At 42.1% G+C, this 27720-nt stretch overlaps 1 protein-coding gene across 2 annotated transcripts in view; it reads left to right on the top strand.

Moving 5' to 3' along the window:
• Ly75 (lymphocyte antigen 75) overlaps positions 1-27720 on the top strand; it is a 124591-nt gene that overhangs the window by 56065 nt on the left and 40806 nt on the right. For both annotated transcript variants that reach the window (XM_087899998.1, XM_087899996.1), the window contains exons 24-34: positions 2134-2263; positions 4029-4255; positions 7256-7421; positions 9284-9451; positions 11472-11588; positions 13785-13979; positions 15095-15321; positions 17436-17604; positions 20483-20632; positions 23480-23602; positions 25247-25414. In XM_087899998.1, coding sequence (XP_087756124.1) covers positions 2134-2263; positions 4029-4255; positions 7256-7421; positions 9284-9451; positions 11472-11588; positions 13785-13979; positions 15095-15321; positions 17436-17604; positions 20483-20632; positions 23480-23602; positions 25247-25414 — 1840 coding nt within the window. The remainder of the gene's footprint in view (positions 1-2133; positions 2264-4028; positions 4256-7255; positions 7422-9283; positions 9452-11471; positions 11589-13784; positions 13980-15094; positions 15322-17435; positions 17605-20482; positions 20633-23479; positions 23603-25246; positions 25415-27720) is intronic.

The following is a 27720-nucleotide window of genomic DNA, read 5'->3' as shown; positions in this document are numbered from 1 at the left end:
GTTAGCATTTGTTTGGGAATGTTCTCATCTTTGTTCGTCCAGTGAATTTTTGACGCTGTGTTACGAGGCTTTCTTGCAGTCACGCTAGAATCACAAAATGAACCGTGTGGCTTTCTGTCCTGTCCGTGCTCTGGAATTGTGAGCCCACCAGGGCTAACGAAGGAACTGTGTGCAGCATGTCAGAATCCTCTTTGATGATAAAGGGACTTGGTGTAGGGGGTGGGACCCAGCTTGAGGCCTCCACCTGAGTTTACGGTGCCTTTGGAGGTTTATTTAGAGCTTTTTGGGATCGACTCCCTGTGCTGCTGGAGGGCCTCTATGGACCCTCTAATGGTTGATGAAAATCATATTTCAAGTCTTAGTCCAGTACACATAGGTATTTTTCAATATCCACCAGGGTAAATTACCAATTTTCTCACAACTTTCTTGCACATTTAGGTTCTTGATGGTTCCTTATGAGTAAAGAAAGTTGTCTGTATCCCTAACGCTCTAAAATGTGTTAGGATAAAGATGTGTACGGTTTGTGTGGTTTTTAATCCCCATACCTTAGTTTGTGCCAAACAAAATCAGATGCACATCTTTGGTCCTTCACACTCTCCTCTCTCCAACCACTACTCCAGTCCTTCACTTATAGGTATTATTCAGAGTACTGATACATTTCTCTATTCTATTTTTCTTGGAAAATATTCTATTCTATTATCCTGCCTCTCACATTGAATTGTTCATTTATTGCCCCCTTTTCAAATACATTTAATAACACATACATCTCTCTATGTAAGACTTAATAACATCCCCTTTTGGATATCTCTCATTATGTTCTATAATTACCTTATTTCTATTTCGGTTTAATAATTATTTAGTAATTTAATTTTTTAATCTGTAACTCCTGGTATAAGTTTGTTTTTCTTTGTTTTTTACATATGTGTATTTATTTTGTGTATGTATGTGCGTGTATGTTTGTATGTGAGTTCATGCCACTGCACATATATGGATATCAGAGGACAACTTGTAAGAGTTGGCTTCTTCTTTCCACCACATGGGATCCAGGTGCCCACCCCCAAACACCATGTACATGCACCCACAAGCATGCTCATGAGCATACACCCAGACATGTACACATACAAAAACGTATCCACATCTACTAAATTTAATTAATTAATCGATTTTGCTTACTTGGTTATTGAGACTGAGCAGTTAGTTTAGAATTCTTGTAGTCCTTAGGATTTGCTAAAGGAGGCCGTGGCAGAAGGATCAAGAGTTCAAGGCCAGCCTGGACTACACATTTTAAAAAAAAAAAAAAAAAAAAAAGTCTGGGTGGTGATGGCACATGCCTTTAATCCTAGCACTTGGAAGGCAGAGGCAGGTAGATCTCTGTGAGTCTGAGGCCAGCCTGGTCTACAGAACAAGGTCTAGGGATGGGCTCCAAACCCTGTCTTGAAAAACAAAACAATAGAAAAAATTTTGAAGAATTCCTGTCATCATTTTTATCTTATTTCTAAGAGGTTTTCTAATACGTGTATCTATGTTAACATTTTTTTTTAATTTCTAAAGTTAATTCCATTATTTTTTAATGTCTTAAATGTTTGTCATGGTGTAGGCAGATTTTTCGGTCCCTCCTGCAAGCTCCCATATCACGACAGGGAGACTAATATTAATTATAAAACCTCAGCTGATAGCTTAGGCTTGTTTCTAGCTAGTTGTTATAACTTAAGTTAATCCATATCTTTTGATCTACACCCTACCACCTCTATCTCCACCTCTGTCCCATTTTGTGTGTCTGACTCTTTCCGAATCTGGCTGGTGGCTCCTGGTCTCTCTGCCCTGAAAATCCTGCTCAACTGTTGGCCATTCAGCTTTCTATTAAACCGACCACAGTGCCGCCTCTTCACACAGCGTAAAGGAATATTCCACAACAGCATGGTTTTGTTGTTGCTGTCGCTTTATCCTTTAGAAGTTTCACGGTAAGTTCCCTCAAGAGTTTTGGTTTGCTTTTGACTTTGGCTTGGTTTTGGCCTTGGCTCATTTGTTGGTTTGTAGGGGGAAGAAGAAACACCAATTTAAGATGCTAACTTTTCATCTTTTTGCATCTTCAGACCAGTAGTCCCGTAACTGTGCTACTATTTTCTTTTTTAGTTCTTTGATGACGAGTCTCACTACCACTGTGCCCTGATTCTCAATCTCAAAAAGTCACCGCTCACTGGGACCTGGAATTTTACTTCCTGCTCCGAACTCCATTCTCTGTCTCTCTGCCAGAAGTACTCAGGTATCAGGTGTCACCTAGATATCTACTATACTTTATACTGCTAGATAGGCTTCCTTGCTAAAGTCTTATGAATAAATTTATTTAATTTTATAGTTATGTAGCTTACATTTCTAGCATAGACAAGTTCATATTGACACAGTGAAGCAGATTATCACTTATAGACTGTGATTTTTTTCAACTATTATTACCACAGTTAAATATAAAAATTAAATCTATAGTAGAACATGTTAATAGTTGTCTAATGAGAGTCATAGTTCAATATCCTAGTAAGCTGTAGTTAAATGTTCTTTCTACTTAGACGTTTTGCAGACTTTTGTTTTTATCCGAGGAAAAATTCAGTGCTGTACAAACACTGACTGCTAAATTTAGCTGACAGAAATTTGAGGAAACTCTATGCATGAAGCCGTCTGTGTCTTCCCATAGTCAAGATAATGTAAAATATGTTCTGCAAAAGTAGAAACCACCCATGCTAGATGTGGAGGCACACCCCTCTGCACTGGGGAGGCAGAGGCAACTAAATCTCTCTGTAAGTTCAAGGCCAGCTTGATCTACATAGTGAGTTCCAGGACGACCAGGGCTACATAGTAAGAAGGAAAAAAAATTAAATAAAAACTACCCAAGTTTTGAAAATACATTGCATTATTTTTAATTGACCATGGTAAGTTTGTGACAAGTGTTTAAGCAAAAGTTTTTGTTACACAATGAGAAGTTTAAGCATGTATTTCATGTACCTTAGCAAACTTTTTCTTGCTAAATTAATCTTTGCCCCTTTGTCACACCCTCTCTAATGACTTCCTTATTCAGATAAGAACCCTAAGGCAGTAACAAGTGGCTATGCAAATCTTTTTCAGGGTAGCTCTGCCACTTGAAATAAAGGAACACTTTTAAAAAGTAGTTTTATTGATTCTTTGAGAATTTCATACAATGTATTTGGCACACACACACACACACACACACACACACACACCTCCCCTCCTTCCACATCCATCCTCATCTCCCTACTCCCTCCCAAAACTTCAGTTCCTTTGTTTTGTTTCTCAATAGCCCCTTGACACCATGTTGTGTGCCTTGTGTAGCCCTGGCTGTGGAGCCAGCAGCCAGAGCCTGGTTAACCTACTGGTAGCCACACTCTTAAAGAAACCTGCTGTCCTCAGAAATCCTCAGCTGCTCATAGGTCTTCAGCTGGGGCTGGGACTGGTGAAGCACTTCCCAGTCCGTGCTCAAAGTGGACCGGCTTGGTCTCATGCAGTCTCCTTCAGGGACCCGAGCCCTGGGAGTTTACAAGCTCGGCAATCCTGCCGTGTCCCAAAGATGCTGCTTCATTCCAGTTCAGCCCAACCTCCGGCTCTTACAGTCTTTCCGTTCCCCCCTTTAGAGAGGGTCCCTGATCGTTCGGGCAGTGGGGATGATCAAGATGTTGTAAGGGGAAACTTTGAAATACTTTTCCTGGCAAAGCAGTTCCCACAAAGGAGGTGTTTGTCATCAATGTGGGACGATAATCTTATTGCGAGCGACTTTTCTGTGTAGCTTTTCTGCTCCCAAATGAGAGCAGCTAAACGGAAGTGTCTGATTTCAGGAAGTTGCAAGTCATATAAGTTTTCCTAAGCCATTCAGCAAGATATAGCTTAATCTCTTAGAAAAATTCTGCACTAAGTAGGCAAGTGATGTCTGAAGTAAACCAGGAAGGGATGAGCTCTGGAAATCCGACAGACCTCGATGACTTAGCAGAGTGCGCGGAAGGAACTCTTGTTTTCTTCTTCAATAGACGTTGAAGACGGACAGCCCTGGGAGAGCAATTCAGAAACTGTAAAATATCTAAATAACCTGTACAAAATCATCTCGAAGCCTGTGACTTGGCACGGTGCTCTGAAGGAGTGTCTGAAAGAGAACATGCGTCTGGTGAGCATCGCAGACCCTTACCAGCAGGCCTTCCTCTCCGTGCAGGCCGCCCTGCGCAACAGCTCCTTCTGGATCGGACTCTCCAGTCAAGATGTAAGTTTGCCGTTCCTCCGTTAGCTCCTCTTGTAGACCCAAAGAAAGCGGCGTGTTAAAACTGTATGCAGTTAATTCCAGGGATGTCTGTTTTTATGCCCGCCGTCTTTTGACATAAAGTGGAAGACTGGGGTTTTCAGAAACGCTGTAGTGGGTATGGCTTAATGAGCGCTTCTTTTTGTTCATCTTTGCTTGACCGAGCTAGAATCAGAAATTGTCAGGTCTCCTAGCCAAAGATGAGAAAGGAAGAATTTCAAAGTCTGGTAGGGTTGGGTGTGGAGGAAGTGTGGAGAGTTTTCCATCACTTTCAGAGTTAGCAGAAAGACATTAAGTCATAGAGGCAAGCAAGAGACCATTTCTTGCACAAGGTAAAAGGTAAAGACTGGCACCTGAGGCTGTCCTTAGACCTCCATACCCAAGCCATGGCACATATGTACCAGTGTGTGCACACACAAACCCAGATGCACACACACATTATACACAGAGACATATACAAGCAGCATACACACACCGCACACACAGACACACACAGAGACATGCACGCATCACACACACATTACATACACACTGACATGCACACATCATACACACACATACATATATGATTTAAAATTTTAAACGATAATAAATTAAAAGAATGAAAATTAAAATCACTTGTATTAAAATCATTGTTAGTGAAGTGTAATGCCAACATTTAGGAGGCTGAAGCAGGAGGATTGTATAAATTCAGGGCCAGCCTGTGCTCTGGGATGAGTTCCAGACCAGCCCAAACTGCTGAGCAAGAGTCTCACTGTTCAATAAAAAGTTACTCATACTAAAGTATCAGTAGTTTACCTGTGGGTTAGTGTTTTGGTGTGTGTTCTTGAGTTACCATATTTATGGGTTTATTTTTAAAGCAGTCGGAGTTGTGTTACATAACTTTCCTCACTTTCCACTTAATGATTTTAGTATTTTTCCTTTTCTATCATTATCATCATTATAGTGTGTGTGTATACATGTACGTGTGTGTGCACATGTGTGTGAGATGGGGGCACACATGTGGAGATCAGAGGACCACTTTATGGTGTCTTTTCTTTCCTCCCACCTTTGAATGGTTTGCTCTACCCACTGAGCCATCTTGTGTTTTCAGCCTTGACCTGTGGGTCTCTTTTCCCTTTGCCCTTCGTTTTACATATCCTGTGTACCTGTTGTCTGTGTGTCTTCACAAGCTGCCTTTAATGTTCAGAACTTGACAGGATAAAAAGAAGTAACAGTGTATATTGAAAACAATTAAAAATAGTATCCCAGAATAGAAATAGTGTAAGGCTTTTATTCAAGTAACATGACACTCCCTAGGGAAGTATTGTGGGAACAGGGGCAGCATGGAGCCTGAGCTGGGGCAACAGTCGTTTTTATATACATTTTTAAAGAAAATAATGTTGACATGAAATAGAGCATGCTCACTGTATCTCAAGTACAGCAATTCTGGGTTAAATGAAATCCAGAGCAGGCTACAGCAATTTGTCATTGAAGTATTGAAGACATCCAAAAGTCAGCGGTTGGAACAGAACGATGAAGCAAGACTCAGGACACTGTAGTGAGTATCGGGATGGAGCAGGGGATGGGGACCAAGTCCTCGTGTAAGACTCATGTCAGAGAGAGGCACGGAACCTGGAATGGACAGCAAGGAATGTCAAAGGAGCTAATCCCCACAGCCTGCCACTTACAGTCCTTTGGTATCTGAGGACAAAAAATGAACAGGCTTCCCGTGTGTAGCTAAAACAGATTGTTAGCTTAGAAAAACCAAGTTCAGATTAAGATCAAAGATTAAATGTTAGAAAGTTTAGGCATATAGTCTTGATCAGGAAGTTTCACATTCATTACAGACAGGGAGCACAAGAGGATTTATCTGTGGGGGAAGGGCGTTCCAAAGGCCATTGGCAGGGGCTGGTGGCACAGAGGAAGACTGGAACCGTGTAGGCCAGCGTGTAGGCCAGAGTGCCCCCTCCCAAGGGCAAGTTCCAAGCCCACATTGGCTTTCCTGATTAACTGATGGAGCATTTGCTAGCAACCAGGAGGCCCTGGATTCAACCCCTAGCATGACCAAAATAACGAAGCATTTAGTAGCACTAGGTTTGGCTGTTTCCTGGTTTTGAAATAAGGAACCTGTGTGTGACCTTCCCTCAGGCCTCAGAAATGCTTAGCCCTGTTGTACGGTTGGGCCAGCATTGGTTGTTAAGACCTAGTGCGTTGTTATTGTTATTATTGTTGTTGTTGTTAAGGCACAAATGGGAAGTGTCATAACTATCCCTCAACCTCATAAATCCCAGTGTCAACCACATAAAGCCATTCTCAAGACAGGTGGGTGGTCAGGCCCTGTCAAAGACCAGTGTTTAGAGGCTTCCAGAATGACATAAGCACTGTAAAGAAAGCTACTTTGCCCCCGAGACCAATGCGAAAGCAGCAGTGTGAGCTACACTGGTCTGAGTTGAGACTAAGGAAATGAACATTTTACACTTGGCCAGTCTTGTGTTACAGCCATCTCACAGATGGGGGGCTGGAAGTTGGGAGGGTCGGGCTCACACATCAGAAGCTCGTATGTGAGTGCACTGCTGTGCACAGCCAGCTCTCTGGTCTTTCTAGTATGCCATGTTGCTGCCATTGTACCCCATGCAGGTACTCCGCACTTCACGTTAGCTTTCTGGTCTCCAGCTAACAGTTCTGATGATCTGTGGGTGGCAGAGCATGGTGGTTAGGACCCCAAAGTCTAGGATCTAAGAGCCTGAAGCGGGGTCCTAGCCCAGCACTCGCCCTCACTTTCCTGATCTGTTCAAGGGAGACAAGAGGGACCCTCTCAGACACCCGTTCCGTGGATTCAGCAAGTCAGTCTTTACCAAGCATTTAAAATAGTGTTTAACACAATATAAAATAACTGATAATTATCAGACATCATGGGTTAAAATAATATGGAAAGGATGATGTGAATATTGTCTCTTTGAAATGACGTTCTGCACCCCGTAGGATGAGCTCAACTTTGGCTGGTCAGACGGGAAACATCTTCATTTTAGTAACTGGGCTGACAACAATGAGAAGCTGGATGACTGTGTGATCTTAGACGCGGATGGGTTCTGGAAGACAGCGGACTGTGATGCTAACCAACCCGGTGCCATTTGCTACTACCCAGGAAGTATGTAGATCTCAAATGCAGTCGAGTTCTGGGCATTTGGTTTTGCAAAATCTTATTTGGGGATGGCAAGGAAATCGCATCCTTTTTAAAAATTTATTTTCACTGCGTTATTATGTGTGTGGGTGTTTTGGCAGTATGTGTGCCGGTGCACTGTGTGCGTGTCTAGTGTCCATGGAAACTACATCCCGGAACTGGTTACAGGTGTTCTTAGCTGCTGGGTAGGTGTTGGGAATCTGAACTGGCTCCTCTGGGGAGCAGACATCTCTTAACCCTTGAGCCATCTCCAGCTCCATCGTGTCCGTTTTTTTTTTCCCCAACAAAACTTTGATGCAAACATTTATACGCAAGAATTACTGATTATAAATTGTTTTGTAATTAGTTTTATTCTGGACTTTGTCTTTCTTACATCAGCTGACAATGCTGACTGACATATACAGTCCTGTTGTCACTCAGCCTCCTCTTACAAATGTTTTTATTCATAAATATTTACAAAACTAACTCAAAGAAACGCTTTCTTAATTCATTCTTATCATTGACAACTAGCATCTTAAGCCACCGGTAAAGCTCCCAGGCGTGGTGGCACATACTTTTAATCCCAGCGTTCAGAGGTAAAGCAGAAGATGGGCAAAGCCTAGCCAAGCCTGGGCTACAGGCAGCCCCCACCCCCCACCCCACCCCGTCTCAAAAACAAAGACTCAGCTGATTGTAAAAAGCAGCAACACAGGCGAGGGAGCTTAAGTCACGAGGGCATTCTGACCACCACCTTACAAACAAGCGTAGGTCAACATCTGGAGAAGGAGCGTCAGAATCCTGGCACTCGGGAGCCTGAAGCAGGCAGCTCTCTGTGAGTTTGAGGCCAGCCTGGTCCACGTAGCAAACTCATGGTCTACGGGCCATCCAAAGCTACATGGTAAGATCTGTCTCAAAAAGCAAAAATGAAACAAAGAAAAATATCCCAACACCAACAAGAAAACATAAAACCAGGACGTGCCACATGCCTGTCCTTTCTGTTTCTCTGGGTTTTCGCTCTGCCCTTGTGAACTTTCAGCCCTCTCTGCGTGTAGCGGAACAGGGCTGCTCTGCTACGTTCACTTCGGCCTGTTAATGATCTCTCAATCCCACATTTCCAACTCGCAGGACCCAACAGGCTCAGCCTGAGCTGGCTATGAAATCCCCAGCCCAATCAGGGGCCCACATTTGTGTGTTTGTGGTAGGAAGTACACATTATTTTCAGAGACAAAAGGATTGGTCACAAAATGGAAGAAAAAAAATTGCCCAATAGTCTCTGTCTATGACATAGTAAATCTTTCTCAATTATTTTGAGTTCTACATATCTATATTTGCATCTTCTAGACTATGACTTTTTCATAAAATGAAAAAGATTAAATATTCTAGAGGCCATGTTTTAAATGATATCTCTAATTTTGCTAGGGGAATAACTATTTCATTAAGTTATCTCATTAAAATTAGAGATATCAATAAGAAGAACTGTAAGAGTGAATCTCACAGTTAAAGTTAGTTGCCTATTGTTAATTAATATGTTTATAGAGCTCCCCTGGGGAAGCTCCTGGCACTTGACATTTAATAATGCAGGAAGAAAGAAACTCATGTAACCTAAAAGCACCTCATTTTTAACATTCCTCCACTCCACAGCAGGGGTAAGAAAATTATGTCAAATAATTTCCTCCCCACAGAAAGCCAGCATTCTTTATGCTATATTCGAGTATAAACAGAGCCAGCCTCGCCAGGCTGCTACTTCCTCGCTTCCTGCATGTTTCCCACAAATCAAATCTAATGACTGTGAACAGGATCTAACATTCACGTCCGAAATTAGAATGCTCACTGCTAACCCTTCTTCCTAGATGAGACCGAAAAGGAGGTCAAATTGTTCAACAGCATTAAATGTCCGTCTCCTGTGCAGAGCACGCCATGGGTGCCGTTCCAGAACTCCTGCTACAACTTCATGATCACGAAGAATAGACATAAGTCAATCACGCCAAGGGAGGTACACGCCATCTGCCAGACACTGCGTAAGCATTTTCTACTGCCCTCGAGTACTGGGAGGTGGCTTGCTTTGCATGTCACCCGTTACAAAGATTCCTAAGTAGCACCAGTGACTGGCTCTCCTGATTGTCACACAAGAGGGCAGAGAACAGGTTGTGGAGCACCTAGACTGACCCTGACCTTGTACCACCAGACTCGGAGCTATTCTCAGCTAAACCCTGAGGGTCTGTAACTTTTGAATGATGAACCGGAAGAAACTATGAACTTTGTGCAGAGTTCCTATGGAAAGTATCAAGTCATTATCCCTCAAAGTGTGTTGTGTCTTAAGAGCACGTGTTTTAAGAGAAGTTCTAAATACTACTACAACTACTTACTACTAATAATAATAATATAGAATAAGGGTGGGGAAACACTAGATTGTATACCCTCTGTATCAAAGTATATCAAGATATATTTTAAGAAATACTGGCCTAGCTTACAAACTCACAGAGACTGAGGCAGCATGCATAGAGCCTGATGGGGTCCTAGAGCTGAAAGGCTAAGCGGACGTGTGCCTGCCGCCGTCCCCAATCAAAAAGCTATGTCCAGTTGATAACTACTTGCAAATGAAAATTTCGTTTTCTTCAAAGGAATCCGAACCCCACCCCAATCCCCTGCCCAGCAGGAGCTCCCTCGTGGGTCCTGGGTGAGGCACAAACCACACCCAAACACCTGTTTCCTCAGAGATCCTTTACTAAGTGGGGAAGAAAGATTAAAGTGACTGCTTTCTGACTCGGGCACCAATTAGCAGCAAGAGACCTGGAGGAGAAAAAGGGGAGGTCTGGGTTAGAATGGGCCAAGATGTGGTGGTAGAGGACATGAGAAGGGGAAGGGAAAAGAGAAAGTGGGCAGGAGCATTTGTCCTGGGGGACAAAGGACTGTCTCTGGATAGAGAGGAGACAGACGTGGCACCTAGGCAAATGGAGGTTTATAAAGGTAAAATGGGAAACCCCATGTGAGGATGCGGTGTTTAACTTTAATTGGTCATGTTAATTAGGTGAGCCAAAGGGGGCTTCTGATTGCTGGATTCCAATACTTTGATAGCTGAACCTTGGTAGTCAGCCTCAGGAGGAATAAGTGGCCCAAGTAAATGACCAGCTTTAGGAATATAATCTAATGGTTTTTAACAAGGCAGAGGGAATAGGGGTGAGGGGCAAAACCTGTGTGGGCTGGTGTCCCTTCAGAGTCTCACTGGGGAAGCGACTCTTAAGGGTAGACTGTGTGCCCAGCAGCGGATGGACAACAGCAAACAGACTCAGTGGTATCTTTAGAGGTTTCTTTCATGGCAGGGCTTTTTCTCTTTATTCTTTTTTAGTTATTGTTTATTTTATCTTTTTATTTCTTATTGTTATTTTGGCCCCACAGGTCTCCTGTATGCATTATGATTTCTGGTCCTGTGTTTCTCTGGCATTCCTGAGCGTGTGCGTGAGCGGCTCTCTGCGTCTGTATCTGTTTCTTGTGCTTTTCCTTGGGTTCTTTCCTTTCTGTTTGTTTAAATCTTACTATGGCTTATTTTATTCTTATCCCTTAGATGCCTGTTTGTTTTCTAGTGAGAGACAGAAAATGTGGTGTATCCAGGTGGGAGGGCTGGTGGGGAGAAACTGAGGGAGTAGAGGGAGGTGCACCACAATTAGGATATAGTGTATGAAGAAAAATTAATCTAGTTTCAATAATTAAAACTATGCTAAGGAAGCATTATTACAGGGTAGTCTTTAACAGCATTCCATTAATACTGTGTGGATTTGTGCCCTTTAGAAAGTGACCTTTAAATAAAGGCAAAGAGAAGTGGGCATCTTATGTTCTCAGCTCATCTCCCAAATCCCTGTGTCCTGTGGGGGCCAGGTGGACATCAGAATATGTGAACACTGCATGGCCTTGCCGCCTCAGTTAGCTGATGGCCCGTTCAAGGTAGCTGCGTCTGGGAAGTGGGACTTCCTGACTCGTTCAAGGGAAGACAAAATACTCTGTACAAAGTCATTGTTAAAATGGCCCTTTTGTTTTTGACAGATTCAAAAGCCCAGATTCTGAGTATTCGGAATGAAGAGGAGAACAGCTTTGTGGTTGAGCAGCTTCTGTCCTTCAATTATATCGCTTCCTGGGTCATGCTAGGGATAACCTATGAGAGTAAGTGGGGACTGTGGCTTTCTCTGTTAGCAAACAGCTGTCCTAGAACTCTGTAGACTAAGCTGGGCCTTGAACTCATAGAGCTCCACCTGCCTCGACCTCCCAAGTGCTGGAACTAAAGGTGTGCGCCACCATCGTCCAACTCAAAATGCAATTCTTTAAAGAACATCTTCATTGTCGCAGCAGCACGTGTTATGTATTTAACGTGGCGCGTAATAATACCACAAAGGTTTTTGTGTCCCTGCTCTGCCACTAAGCACACCCTTACCTCAATCTTAGATTTAAATGGTAGAGAGTAATTTCCCATCTCCGCCCTTCCTTCTCGCAACTCAAGACTAATTAATGACCGCACTTCCATACATATCCCCAATTTGCATTCCCGTTATAACTATGTGGAAAAAACAAACACAAGGTACATTCTAATGATGCTGCCCCTTTGGGTTTCCAGCATTATCTTGGGTATAGTAAGCAACAGAAGGACAAGATTCTTAGTTCAAGAGTGGGAGAGGATATTTGAAATTTGGATTAAATACCATGTCTCCAAAATACCACTGATACCAACAAACCCTAAAACCTGTGTCTAATAGAAAGTAAATGAGACGAATTTAGAAGGAAAATCAGAGGTATCCTGAAGTTCACGGAGGTCTTGCAATTAGGGAGGGAAATCCGTCTATAGGCATGTCATGGAGGGGTCTGGTGTTTCTTCTCGCCTCTACCCTAGCAGTAGTCGTGGCTCTTGAGCTCCAGAAAGAGGAAAGAGAAGAACCCAGATGGGACACAGTGATCGACCAAGCAGCAGAGTTGCATTAGAGCAAGCAAGGAAGCAATACATCTGTGAGAAAAAGCAGCTCCAGGCCTGATCCCAGCAGGCCTGATCTGTTCCTCTCCTTGTTAGGTTCTCTCCTGTTCTTCCCCTAGAGTGCACACTTCCGGGGGAATGCCTGTGCTTTTCCAAGAAGACCATTTTACCCAGAGTTCAGTCTGTTTAAATAGATATGTAAGATGCGAAAATATATATAAAAGTATAAACACTCCTAAAGCTGAGACATTTTTCTAGGGGAAAGGGTCAGGGCACTCAGTACATGCTCCCCTGGAAATGATGGTATGGTCTGGAGGACACCAAACTCAGGCACACATATTTGAATCGTACCACCTGGGAATGGAATGCATGGAATGTGAAAACAGAAAGGGATGAGGAGGAAAAGCAACAAAAGTGAGGCAGGGGGACAGAATGTATCAGGATGCCATAAAAGGAAGCCTTCGCCTTTGTCTAAAAATATAGTAAAATTAAGTTATACCCTCTTTCACACTTTGTCATGGTGTTATCAAAAGTAACAATTTTTTTATTTTGATTGGTTTTTTTGAGACAGGGTTTCTCAGTGTACCACTGGCTGTCCTGGAGCTCACTCTGTAGGTCAAGCTGGCCTGGAACTCGCAGAGATCCTCCTGCCTCCCGCGTGCTGGGATTAAAGATGTGCACCACCACCACCCGACTGAGTTAGTTTTTTATTGCGGCAACAGCAAGGAGCTCACATTCATAATTTTGTGTGTTAATATCCAACGATTTAGCACAGTTTGTTGAGAAACCTGATCTCCACATTGAAATGAAGCGTGCTAAGATCTTTCACACTCGGAATATGCACAGTTGTGTCCAGAGAAAATAATTTCTTTCACTAATATTATACGATACCAAGAATTTTAGAAAATAAAATAGTTATGATTGTTTATGTTGCAGTTGAAAATAGAATGGATAGTTGATGAAAGAAACAAATAAGCTACTAAAGAGTGGAATTCTATTTGGGCGGTGGTGGTGCACGCCTTTAATCCCAGACTCAGGAAGCAGAGGCCACTGGCCTTCTGTGAGTTCAAGGCCAGCCTGGTTTGCAGAGCAAATTTCTGCACAGTCAGAACTACACAAAGAAACCTTATCTCAGAACTCCCCCTTTCCCCACACACACACAAAAAGAGTGGCATTCTAGTTAATTTTTTTCATATTTATAATTTATATTTTCAAGTTAAAAAATAAGCATATTTTCCTGCTACAATTAGAAGACATTTTTTTAAAAAGGTACCATTAACTTGATAGTCTTTTAGAAGGTAAGGAACGGAGGAAATAAATCAGTAGTCTGAAATACTAACATTGAAACTGAAATCTTGATTTAACTCTAAGTCTAGAAATATGTGCTTCTTTCCTAGACAACTCTTTGATGTGGTTTGATAAGACAGCATTGTCGTACGCACACTGGAGAACGGGAAGACCAGCTGTGAAAAACCACCAGTTTTTGGCCGGTCTGAGTACTGATGGCTTCTGGGATATTCAGTCCTTCAATGTTATCGAGGAAACGCTTCATTTCTACCAACACAGCATTTTTGCTTGTAAAATCGAAATGGGTAAGAGTCTTAGTCGCTTCTCTGTTTCTAATGGTAGAACAGCCTGGCAAGGCAACTTAAGGGAGAAGGGGTTTGTTTGGGCTTGTGGTTCTCGGGGGGGATATGGTGGGCAAGACATGGCAACAGGCAGGGAGGGCGTGGTGGCCGGAGCAGGAGGCCAGCTGGTCCCACCGCCACCCACTCGTGAAACCGCAAGGATGCAGGAAGTAGAGCAGGGCCATCAAGTCTCAAGGCCCACTCCAGCGAGCCACTTCTTCCAGTGAGGCCTCCTGAAGGAAGGCTCCACAACGTCCCCAGTGTCAGCAGCCAGGGACATTTCATATTCAAACCACAACAGTAAGCAAGAGAAGTGTGGTCTCGCCCCAGGGAAACAGGGTGCAAAGGCATTCGTTCCGCTGGCGGGACTCGCGCCTGTCTGGAGAGCTAGCTCCCGTGACGGTTAGCCCACACACGGAACCCTAGAAACTGGCAGAAGAGAGCAAAGCTCTGGCCCTGGGCGTCCTGGTCTCCACCTCCAGAAGGAAACCCTTGCTGCTGAGACAGCAGTAACTCTTTTATCCTTGTAGGAAGTCTTAGAAGTTTATCTGGTAAACGAAAGCTCAGTCAGAATTAGGAGGTGGCCGTGGATTGAGTCTTGAAAGAGGGATCGACCTTTTATAAAAAAGAATGTTGGCCTAGAATGTGACATTCCAGGCAAAATGTGTGTCTTTCAATCTTGTCTATTCCTTACCTAAGCCTATTTTGAAATGTAGATTGTGTGTAAATTATTATCAGCTTGAAGAGTTGAGTAGTAGCAGCCTGCTCTGGTAAGCCACGTGCTTACCAGATGTGGGGCCCCATGTCCCCTGCACTACAGACCTGAATGTTTGTCCATCTTTCGGATTCCCTGAGTCCCTTACAGTCGTCAGTCTCATTTGGTTAATCATTTGCCATCATGTCACAACAGCTGGTGTGTCTCTCTGTGTGTGTGTGTGTGTGTGTGTGTGTGTGTGTATTTAAGAACCTTATATGTGCTATGGAAATAGGAAAGACAAAGTTTATATTTGACCTGTTAAGTTATTTTGTCCATTTGAAACTATTTAAATTTAACGGCCCTTTTGTTTTTGGTGTTGCAGTCGAGTACAAGCAAGAGCACAATAGTACCCTGCCAGACTTCATTACGTATGAGGATGGCATCTATAATGTTATTCAGAATAAGGTGACGTGGTATCAAGCGTTGAGCATGTGCTCTCAGAGTGGGGGACATTTAGCAAGTGTTCACAACCTAAACGAGCAGCTCTTCCTGGAAGACATTGTGAACCGTGATGGATTCCCTCTCTGGGTTGGGCTATCGAGTCATGATGTAAGTCTCGCTTTGTTTCCAGAGATTTTTAAAAGCTGTGGCTTTGAAAATCGGAGATTTTTGGCATACGATATTAACTCAAAATACAATATCTGTTTAATTCCTGGTTGTTTCTTATCTTTTACAGCATGGAATAAATACAATTATAAAGTGCAAATATCCAGTGTCAGGGACCAGCCTCAACAAAAATACCTCTTGCCAGGATAGAGGCATGGGGATTTTGAAATATAGTAAAGAATATGAAGATGTGAATGAAAGTAATAAAACAGAGAAACATATAGGATAGTATCGGGAGGAAATTCTAGAGAGTACTGAAATTTGCCTGCATTTAATTTTCAATTGCTTTAAATGTCGCTGACCCAAAAAGGTAGGAGTAAGACAAAAAAAACTGCATTAACCTTATACAAGGAAATAAAGAGACCAATTGAAGGTCGTGGGCTACAACCACAGTTGAATGTTTTAGGAGGCTAGGACAGAACAAGTCAGGCTCACACCCTAGACCAAAACATTCTTTAGGCAAACCGCTCCCTGGGCGGAAACCAAAGCTATCTCTGTAATGGAAATGGACCCTCAGATGGATCTTTAGACTCCTGTTTGAGATGGGAACACATCTACTTCTCTATTTCTGGAGTACGAGGTCTGGCTGTTAGCCACACCTGTTGATAATAACCAGGAGAGAGCAGAACACTCTGGTCTCTGACTAGGTGAGACCTTTGTTTGAGAGAGAGAGAGAGAGAGAGAGAGAGAGAGAGAGAGAGAGAGAGAGAGAGAAGCACAGTAACCTTGAAGGAACTAGAGATAAGTCAACTTGGAAAAAGACTCGTATTTTTTGGCCTCCACAGTCCAGGCCATCACAAGGGTTCTGTGGGTTAATAACTCCAATAAATTCGTGTAGTCTTTTGGTTCGGAGTTATTTCTGTTGTGGGTGTAGTGATCAAGCTCCTGTGTTCCACATCTGAGCTCCATCTTTGGTCTCTGGAGTTTGCTTCGGAAGGACCAGTTGGAAAACTCACATGAAGTAAATAGCATAGAATCAGAAAAGCCTTTCAGTATTATTGTCACGGTAGTTAATGAATTATCTACCATTTGCAATCCTATCTCCTCATCAGTAAAATCACCTAGTAATATTTTTCTTTCATATTTTTAACACAAAAATACACATAGTCGGCAACCACAATTCTTAATATGGTCCAGACCTCTTGGGTTTGAGAGGGAGGACACAAGAGGCATTGGAGACAGGATGGGCAGGGGTGGAAATAATGTAAATACAGCACTTTATTGTGAAATTCTCAAAAAACAAGATTAACTAAAAAAGATTAGTATATTGATATCACATCTTTGGTACCATCATTTGAATCCTATATCTCTATGCATGTACATCTAATAATGCCTGGCATACAAAAATAGTCATCCATTGAGAGTTGTGGCCCTCATTAAATAATCTTTTGAAAAGAATGGAGAAAAATGAAAGAAAGGAAGAAGGGAGAAAAGGTGCAGTAAGATTATGGATTCAAAAAAAAAAGATTATGGATTTAAGTAAAAGCTGAAAATAGTCTCCACATGTCTAGCTCCTTGGGGAAAGGCTGCCTTTTCTAGCCTCTGCTGTGTGATGGCCTCCGCAGTGTTGCCAGACACAAACCACAAAGCTATAGCTCTCAGAAAACAGCTTTGGAGACCAGGATACAGCTCAGTGGTGAAGTACTTGCCTAGCATATGTGAGCTCTCTAGGTTCACTTCCCAGCACCACTAATAATGAAAAGAAGAGCATGAAAAATATTTCAGAGCAACACAGTGGTTGGAGTCTAAATCTTGAATTATGGTAAGAGGTAAATGGAAGCCATTTGCATGTGTTTCCTAAATCCAGTCTTTAAGTAAATCCAGAGACAGAATATGATGACTCTGTTTCTAAATTTAAAGTGCTGCTTACATTCTGTCAGAGCAAATGCTCTAAATTACTATATCAAAAGCAAATCTCTGGTATTATAGATAGGCCTAAACCTACAATATTTATAAGGAAATCATTATCACTCGTGTCTTACCATGCATGCATTCTTCTTATATTCTTTCTGAAGTCACACGCCTGAGCTCAGGGTGTCTATACTGTTCTTAAACAGGGAACCGAATCAAGCTTCGAATGGGCTGATGGCAGTGCCTTTGACTACATCCCATGGAAAACCCAAGGGTCTCCTGGAAACTGTGTCATCCTAAATCCGAAAGGAATTTGGAAACATGAAAAATGCCTGTCTGTTAAGGATGGTGCTATTTGTTACATGCCTACAAAATGTAAGACTTGATTGTGAGCAACTGTGTATTTACTATAATTTGATATGAATGTACGTGCATCATTACTTAATGAACATTTTTATAGGTTTTAAATAAGGCTTACCCACAAATTCTATAAAAAAAAACACTTTCTGATATTTTGTGAATAGATGTATAATTGTTGTATCTGTCAGGGAATTTGTTCCCAAGGAGATTCATCATTCTATTGCAACATTTTCCTTTAGAATCTGAAAATTCTTGCTTCACATAGAAATGGATCTCAAGGGCTGTGGTGTTCCCTTAATGGCATCATCAAAAGCCAGCTTCTCAGACATAGGGAGAAAGGAAATGTTAAGAAAAACTGTTGGGATATACGATAAAGCACACAGAGACAGAAAAAAAATCCAAGAAAAGAGACGTCACAGGGTGGGGAATGGCCGTTCAAAATGCAAAGTATTATTTAATGACCCAGCAAGTCCACATCCAGGTTAGACTAAAAAGAACTAAAAACAGATACTCAAACTGATATTTGTACCATATATCAAATAGCAGCATGATTCATAAAAACCAAAGGCAGAGAGGACCCAGTCATCTTCCAATACATGAGTGGCTAAGTAGAATGTATGTGTGTGAAAATGTGTATCGATATGCATATGTAAAACACACACGGGAGTAGACTTAACCTTAAAAGGGAAGGAAATGCTAACATATGGCTAGATCTTGAAGACAGTATGCTAAGCAAAATAAGCTGGTGATATAAAGGAGAATTCTATATGATTTTCCTTATATGAAGTACCGCCAACCCTCAGGCTCACATAGCAGAACGTCTAAGGTCAGTCTCTTGGAATCTAGAGAGGGTGAGGTCTAAACAGGTACTGGGTAGCTGTTTCAGTTTGGCAAGATGAAAACATTCTGCAGTTGGGTAGTAGTGACCGCTGTTCCGTGAGTAGGCTTATGCCACTGACGTGCACACTGAACTATGGTGAAGATGATGCTGTGTGTGCTGGTTCACACACGTAACCTAGCACTCAGGAGGAAAAAAGTGAGCTCAGAGCCTGTCAGGGCTGCATAGTGTGTTCTAGGGTAGCCTCAAGCTAGGGAAACAAGACCCTGTTTCAAAATAAAACAGAAAACAAACAAGCAAGGTTAAGGCGATGGTATATGTTATGTATGTTTTCCTGGTAGCATGAAAATTGGGGTCGAGGCTGTATATGGTAGCTAACTTCGTAGATCGTTTACCTAGCATACAGAGAACACAGGTCCTGTTCCAGCTCTCATAAACTGGACCTGGTGATGCATGCCTATAATATAATCCAATCCCTTGGGAGTTGGACTTGGTAGGATGAGAAGTTCAAACTCATCTTGAACCAACCTGAGCTACATGAGATAACATTTCAAAATCCATTAGATAAGTTTTATCCCTGACTAGGAACCCAGCAGGGCTGGAATGTAGATCCGTGTTTAAGTGTTTGCCTAGCTCTTGCGAGACCCTGTTTTGGATTCTCAGTGTCAAACAACAAGAAAAAAAAAAGACAATAACAAACTTATCACAATGCAAGCTTTAAAAAAAAAAAACAAGCATTGGAAACACAACTTCATAGAGATCAGGAAGGAAAGGAACGTCAGCTGCAGATAGTTCTAGATGTTAAGAGGCCATATGCCCTGTGCTGCTGCTGGGTGAACGTCTACTGAAGCACCACACAGCTGTGCCCACAATCACAGGGCAATACCCCTTTGGCCTATCAGCTACTTCCACAAAGTGGTAAAGGTACCAATTTGCAGTAGCAGCTCCATCCTTCCACCAGTGAGGAATTTAACGGTCGCGTTCATTCGGTCCGCAGCAATTCAGAGACTCATCCGCTCCTCCAGCTGTTGAACTGGCTGGGGAGTACGGTTGGGGGTCAGAGGTACTCAAATAAGAAGGCTAAGACAAACAACTGAACTTGGAAAGGATTGGTCCTGCCTCCTGACAGAAGACAGAAGCAGAAGGAACGCGTCAACCCAAGGTTCTTGATAAAGGAAATGGCAGAAGCCATTTTTTTTTTCCGGAATCACAGAAGCCACAAATAAGAAAAGTCCTCCCCCCCCACCCACCCCTGTGACCTGCAGAACCCACAGGGAGCTTTTAAGGGTGCAGAATGCACGGTGAAGCTGAAGTCGGGACTGAGCTCACCACCTGGGACAAGGCCAGAAATCTGACTCAGATGAGCTGTGTTTAGCCTCTTTCCAGCTCTGTGCTCTTGAAAGGGAATTAATCACGAGTTCCGAGGGACCCAACCTTCCTCCATGGGAGTCTAGCATTACTCAGCACAGCTAAGACACCAACAAAACAGGGTAAGGAGAAACCAGAAGAACTTTTAAGAGCTTGAAAAGATAACGTCTTTAGTTTGAAGGAGATTGACAAATTGCCAATTTTTTCTAACCTGTGGCTGCAACTTTTAAAGTCAATCTTTGGGTATCTACACAAATGCTGGTTTCCATTTTCACAATAAAAGGAAAGCCAAGGGAACAACATTTAAACTATTGGTTCAGAGTCCTGACAGGCCTGCCGAAGCCTGTGTTTTCTTCCTGTCCCAGTCTGTGTGTCTGCTTGTGCTAAGTCAGTTGAACTCCATCCTCAGGGAGAAGCGTTTACCTCATCTACCGTGGAGGTTTGGAAATGGCATCCCAAACAGCTAACCAGAAAGTATCTGTAGAATCCAGATGGTGGTTTTTGCTGGTGTATGTATTGTTATGTGTATATTGTATATATGTATTGTATGTATGTATTGTATGTATTGAGTTACAGGCTGCTTATCCAAATGCACAGGTCTCATATATAGGAACACTGAATGAGATTTGAGGGAAATAGTGACCTTCCTCTGTGCGTTATGACAGCTGTGTCTAAAACTTTTCACAGCTAAAGAGTTGTTCCAACGTGCAGACTCGTCAAAATGTCCAGTGGCCAAAAGGAATGGTTCCCAGTGGGTCCAGTACGAGAATCACTGTTACTCGGTGGAGCAGGCATTGTACAGCTTCTTGGAGGCCAAACAATTGTGTCAGGAACTCGGTAAGTTAAAAATTCACTTGTGTTCTTTTGAATAATTTAGCTCTTCAGAATTTCTTTCTTAAGGAAATAAAGGGGGAAATTACTATAGCTTAGACAGTGTTTTAAAAGCATTTTTGTTTTATAGTAACATTATCGCCATATTGTCCAGTAGTAGGGAAATAGTTAAATATTTTATGTGTATGAGCTCAATGGAATATTGCAATCGTCATTAAAAATGATTGCTGTAGACTGAGGATATGGCTCATTTAGCATATCCACACCAACCCCCTGGGCCTGATCCCCAGGACCACATATTCTGGTGGCGCTTGCCTATTTTACCCATTCCTATGAGGTCTGAGAATCACAAATTAAAGGTCATCCTCAGCAACATAGTCTAGGCCAGCCTGGGTTACTTGAGACCCTGAAAATCAGCCAGGGCGGCCCTGAGCTTTCCTTTTCCGGTGGCAGCGCCGTGCGGTGAGGAGCTCATACTTGCCGCTCTGCAGGGCCAGCTGTAGTCTGTGAAGGTCTTCAGACGCAAGCAGCCCCAGCCATGGCATACTGCAAAAGGGAAAACGGGCTCATCTAGGTGACCCGGCATCCCCTGGAAACGATCGAGACACACATGCTGCAGTACAAGTTCTTGGACCCCGTTCTGCTTCTGAGCAAAGAGCAATTTGCTGATGTGGATATTTGGGTCCGTGTGAAGGGTCATGTGGCCCAAATTTATGACCATCCATCTCCAACGCCCTGGTGGCTTATTACCAGAAGTATGTGGATGAGACCTCCAAGAAAGAGAGCAAAGATACCCTCATTCAGTGTGTTCGGACCCTGCTTGTGGCAGACCCGCCTACTGATAAGCCTATCTCAAGGATCAGGGTTTACCTTTATAATAAACATCCTAGGATTTTAATGTTAAATAAAAAGTCGGGTGGTGGTGGCGTGCACCCCCAACACTCAGGAGACAGGTGGGTCTTTATGAGTTCGAGGCCAACCTGGTCTACAGAGTTCCAGGACAGCCAGGGCTACACAGAAAAACCCTGTCTCAAAAACAAACAAGTAAACATCAAAAATGAGAGTAAACATATTGAAAGTTAAAAACAGAAAGAAGTTGAAATGCTAAGTGATCTATTAACGTCAAGTAGCAGAGATAACGAATGAAACCGTTTTAAATATACTTCAGGACCCTTAGGAAAGGAGGTTAAGGAGCAAACTATAATTAACTCTGTAATCTATTACCGAGTTTTTTAATATTAAGCTGATACTAAAGAGGGCACTAAAATCAACTGAGCATAAGTTGTCCATCCATTCTGAATAGGGTTGTCCCACATCCTAAGAACCTAAATAATGGACAGGACTTTAGTCTGCATCTTTAGTCATCTCAGAAGAAAAGCAGCGGTGACCGACTGCCTCCCATGAGGGACCAGTCACTGCCTCCAATCAGAATGTAAAATGACTTCTACAAAAGCCACCTATGGTATTTCAAAAATCAGAACTATTTCATTTCCTCCTCGGGCCACTGTGTACCCAGGCAGATGGCATTTAGCTCATTTATTTTGCTAACTATTGTGGAGGCAGTTGGCTGGTTAGGAAACATTTTAGTCACTGCTTAACTACATAGCAGGAACATTGTGTGGGAACCTTGGTAAGCTCCACATGTCTAAACATGATGAGAATATTATAAGATAGATCTGTGCATATGTGTCTGTGCCTCTTCCCCCCACGGGGAAAATGAGAACATTGGCTGTACATGTAGCATGTAAGCAGGTAAGATGTTTAAGCTCTTGAGGCAGGCAGGCTGAGTTCATTTCCCCGACTCGCGGTCTCATGAGTCTCACGGACACCACGGAAGTTACAGACTGGTTTCTCTTCTCTAACCAATGAGAATGGAAACCTGGGAGTCTGGACGCTTGGAGGCATCATAGGAATGGCATAAAGTGTGTGCATGTCGCACAGAGCCCTGAAAATGGTCAACTCAGAAACATTCTTCTTTCAAAGGTTTCAATCCCCTTTTTAAGTTCTCGAGCCAGCTGGCTCTGTAAGCCCAAAGAAATTACTGCATCTTCTTGACTCTCAGCTTCCTGCTCTGTAAAAGGTGATAGTACCTTTGATATTATCTCCTGGACTGCTTGATGTTAAACACATTCAATGCAGGGGCGAAGGCTTTCTTCCCTTTTAGGACAAATTTCATAGCCTACTTATTTATTTCTATTCTATGTGATATAACTTGTAACACTATTTTCTGTATGTGCTTAGAAACATACTAAGCTGAAAGAATATCCACTCCTTCATCCCCGTGTCACCTTTAGGAACTTATGAGGGTTGTGACCAACCACATTTCTGTGGACGATAGGGTGGTAGGAGGGTGGGTGCTCCCTCAGGTCACATGCCAGGCTTCTTCAAATTCTATTTCGAGCATAAGCAAGTTTAAATCCAAGCTACATAAAAATACTTTTTGAGGCGAGACTTAGAAATGCACAGGTAGCATCTACCCGTACAGTCACAAGCTCCAGTTAGTGCAGCTGTTCAAACACAAAGGCCGCGCTGATTTGGCACTTCCAGAACCAAAAAACATTGCCAGATTCATGCTTTCAAAATTATGAAATTCCTTTATGCAGATTTTGAATTTAAAAATATTTCTGATTTCTTTGGAACTATTATTCGTGGAAGCACCTTTAATTTTTGGCGTTAATACCAAAAGTTTAAAGAAAATCTCTGAATGAAGCTTGAATTTCTCAGTGGTCTTCTTCACGATAAATGCTGTTTTTTGTTTTTTGTTTTTTTCCAAATGGGCTAGTTCTGAATAAAACCCTTGCTTTACATGGTTCACATGGAGTTAATTAGATACAATTTGTTTCCTTTCAACAGATCATTCTGCAACTGTTGTCACAATAGCAGATGAAAATGAGAATAAATTCGTGAGCAGGTTGATGAGGGAGAATTATAATATAACGATGAGAGTTTGGCTTGGACTATCTCAGCATTCACTCGGTAAGTGGTGTGTGTGTGTGTGTGTGTGTGTGTGTGTGTGTGTGTGTGTGTGTGTGTGTGTAGAGCTCTAAAGTTGGGCATGATGGCCCATGCCTGTTTTCCAACACTCCGAACAGTTTCACCATAGTTCAGAATTAAGCCTTATGAGTCTATTTTTTCCAATAAGCTCAGTTAAATCTAACAGGAGTTTGTGGGAGAATTTTTCAGTAAGGAACAGATACAGGGTTTGAAAGATGAAGCTGGAATTGATAAAAAATGAATTAAGTGTATAAATTTGGTAATCTGTTTCAAACTTTATGTAAAATTGACTATTAAATAATTAAAATAAATGTCAACTCTAAAATATCGAGCCATTTTGAAAAAATGAATGGATTCAATATTAGCTGTCTAAATGAATTATTAATGGTGTTTACACACTTATCATACGCTGAAAAACAAAAATGGGGGTAGGGTGATCCCAAGCTCTTGTGGTTCCTAAATGTATTTATCGCAAGCAAGCATTCTGTACCTTTATCAAAACACATGTTTGGGTGTCTAATAGAACACTCTATATAGATGAAAATGGGGGCCAGAGAAATGGCTTAGTGGCTAAGAGCACTTGCGGCTTTCCCGAGGACCCTAGGATTTTCTCCAGTACCCACATCAGTTGGCTCACAACTGTCTGTGACTCCAGCGCCTGGGGAGCTGCATCCACAGACGCTGCACTCGCATGTACAGAAACACACACCTACACATAATTTAAAAGAATAAAAGTGCATCATTTTAAAAATGAAGACCTTCTATTAATAGCCACATCGACTACTAAGGCTTAAAGGCCTTTGCTAATTTCTAATGAATTTCATTGGGTGTATCCTTGTTCATTTGTGTATATATGTATGTGTGTGTGTGTGTATTTGTATATATATATTTGTATATATAAATGTGTATACATTTGTGTGGTGGCTAGAGGTCACTGTCAGGTAGCTTCCTGAATTTCTCTCCACCTTATTTATGTTCGTATGCACATATGTTCATATGTGCATGCACATATGTATGCATGTGTGTGTAGGTCAGAGATCAACATCAGATATCTTTCTCAGTTGTTCCCCCACCTTATAATTTGAGATAGAATTTTTCACTGAGCTTAGTGCTCACTGATTCGACTAGAATGACTGGTGAACAAAGCCCAGGGATCCTGTCTGTACCTCACCAGTGCCGAGCTTATAGGCACGTGTCGTGATCAATGGTTTCTTTACGTATGAGTATGGGCTCAGACTCATGCCCTTGTGCTCTCCTGGCCAACACTTTACTGAATGAGCCATCTCTACAGCCTGTGAGCATTATTTTTAAATAATAGCATTATATGAAACAACACCATGGGGCTGGAGAGATGGCTCAGCAGTTAAGAGCACCAGAGGTCCTTAACTCTCCAGAGGTCCTAAGTTCAATTCCTAGCAACCCCTTGGTGGATTACAACCATCTATAATAAGATCTAACACCCTTTTCTGGCGTGCAGGCATACATGTAGAGCACCCATACATTAAAAAAAAAAAATTAATTGAACAACACCATGCTAAGAAAACGAGTTCTTTCAACCTCATGCTTTTTTTTTAAGCTTTGTAATTTGTCGCCATCAATATAATCACATTTATTATCTTTCTTTAGATCAGTCTTGGAATTGGCTAGATGGGTTAGATGTGACATTTGTCAAATGGGAAAATAAAAGTAACGACGATGATGGAAAATGTAGCATTTTAATAGCTTCAAACGAAACCTGGAAAAAAGTTGAATGTTCACGTGGTTATGCAAGAGTTGTCTGCAAAGTTCCTCTGAGTAAGTATGCAACCTGTCCTTAAAGGAATAGTGAGCAGAACAGGCTAAGGGATCAATACAGGGATGTTCTTGTAGCTCAGTGGGAGAGCCCTTACTTAGTGAGCATCAAGTCCAGGTTCATCCATTGCTGCCAATGAGTAAATAAATAAATAAACAGCCCGTACCTGGGTTTTTTTTTTCACATAATTTTAAGCATTTATAAAGCATATCTCAAATACCATTAAAGCACAGAGATTTTATATGATCTATAAATATGTAATACATCTAGAATTCCAAAATAAAGCTATTAACCTAAATTCTATAGAAGTCTCTCCTAACTGGAAATGGAAACTGCCATAGAATTGGGGAGGAAATTCCTTTGAGAATGTCCTCACAATGTATTTCATTCTCTATTTTCCCCATGTGAAAACTTAAAGGTCTGCTTTTGTGGCTAGTGTTTTAGTTACTGCTGGTTTCCTGTTGCCTCTTACAGAAGCAGCTGCTGGAAGAAAGGCTTTCTTTTGGCTTGAGCAGGAGGATAGAGCCCCAGATTCTGGGAAAGGCATGGTAACAGGCAGGCGTAGCAGGGGGAGCAGGAAGCTTGACTGATTCCATTGCCATCCACACACAGGAAGCAAAGAGAGCAAGCAGAAATGGGGCACAGTTATAAACCCTCAAGCCTTCCCACTGTAGCATACTTTCTCTACCTAGGTGTACTTCCTCCAGCTAGGCGCCAACTACTAAAGGCTACATAACTTCCCCAAACAGGGGGACAAACTAGAACCAGGCATCCCAATTCACGAGCCTTTTGGAAATATTTCTCATTCAAACGATCATAGCTAGTTTGCGTCTTTCTCTGGTCCCATAAAACTTTAATAATATATTTTATTTTATTTTATTTTATTGTTTGGGGATTTTTTTTTCCAAGACAGGTTCTCATTATATAGCCCTGTCTGTCCTGGAATCTCACTGCGTAGGCCAGGCTGCCCTCAAACTCACAGGTATCCATGTGTCTATGCCTGCCAAGGGCTGGGATTAAAGGCGTGCGCCACTACATCTGGCCAAAAAGAATTTTAAGACCATCTAAAACTAGATCTAACTACTTAAAGTGCTCATGGTAGCTGTATAAAACTGTGACTTGAAGTTTATTTTGTCATGAATTGATATATAAAAGAGCCATAAAAATATTATTGGGCTTCATTTATGGAGAAAAGGCCCTAAACCTTACATTAACATTCTAAAACCGCTGGCATAGGCTTTCCATGTGGGTGTTTTAAATATTAAAGGTAGAACTCCAGTTGCAGTAAATGGTATATGTTTATACATGCATTGATGTGCGCCACCCTCCTTTGCATGTTTTGCATGCTGACATGCACCTGAACAAGGCAGACCAGCTACATGCCATCACAGACTGTCCAATTCCATGAGGAAGATGAATTAGTGACAAACAAGTCAAGATTTTTGGGTTTTGTTTTTTAAGAAGTGCAAAGAGAGGGAAATAACAAATAGTTAGAAACTCTGTGTGCTGAAAACTAGGTGGGTGGTTATTACATACTTTCTAGGAAGGCGTCTCTAGTGGAGGCACTGAGTCTGAGCTCAGGAAGGTGAAACCAGCAAGTTCAGGAGACAGGCACAGCAGAGGGGAACCAGCCGGAGCAAATCCTATAGCAGAAGGAGCGCTGAAGCTCAAGGAAGAGCTGGATGCTAGGCAGAAGGACCCTTCTTAGTAGGGCTGCAAGCAATGGTCCGGGGTCCCGGGCTCTTTGCAGTTTGCATTTCGGGAAGCTACTAGAGCTTTTGTGGGGAGAGGAGACAGCACTGGTATGATAAAAATGACAGTTCTGGTCTTGGCCATTTTGAGTTGGGAATATGGAAATCTGTATGGAAACATCCAGTCTGCAGCTGAATACGTGAGGGAGATGGATTGACAGCATAAGGATGACATTTGAAATCCTGAACGAGTGGTAAGAGTGTAGTTTGGTGGGGAGCTTGCCTTAGCATGTGCAAAGCCCTGACATCCACTCCATTAGGGAAGGGAGGGTAGAAAGTGCAATAATACACGTTAAGCTGTTCTCCTAAGGAGGGTGTTGAGTAAAGGGTAATAATGGCAAGTCTTTAATTTCTTTGGGAGAAAAATCTTTCAGCAATAAAAAGAATTTTGATGTAAAGAAAATCATTTATACTTTAAAAAGAAAGGAAGGAAAAGAGGGGGGAGAGAGGGAGGGAAGGAGGAAGAAAAAGAAAGGAAGGAAAGGAAGGAAGGAAAGAAAGAGAAAGAAAGAAAGAAAGAAAGAAAGAAAGGAAGGAAGGAAGGAAGGAAGGAAGGA

The sequence above is a fragment of the Myodes glareolus genome, chromosome 21 (genome assembly GCF_982192425.1).
Source record: "Myodes glareolus chromosome 21, mMyoGla1.1, whole genome shotgun sequence".
NCBI classification, from domain to species: Eukaryota; Metazoa; Chordata; class Mammalia; order Rodentia; family Cricetidae; genus Myodes; species Myodes glareolus.
Note: the sequence above shows the minus strand (reverse complement) of the source record. Positions and strands in the feature narration are given on the sequence as shown.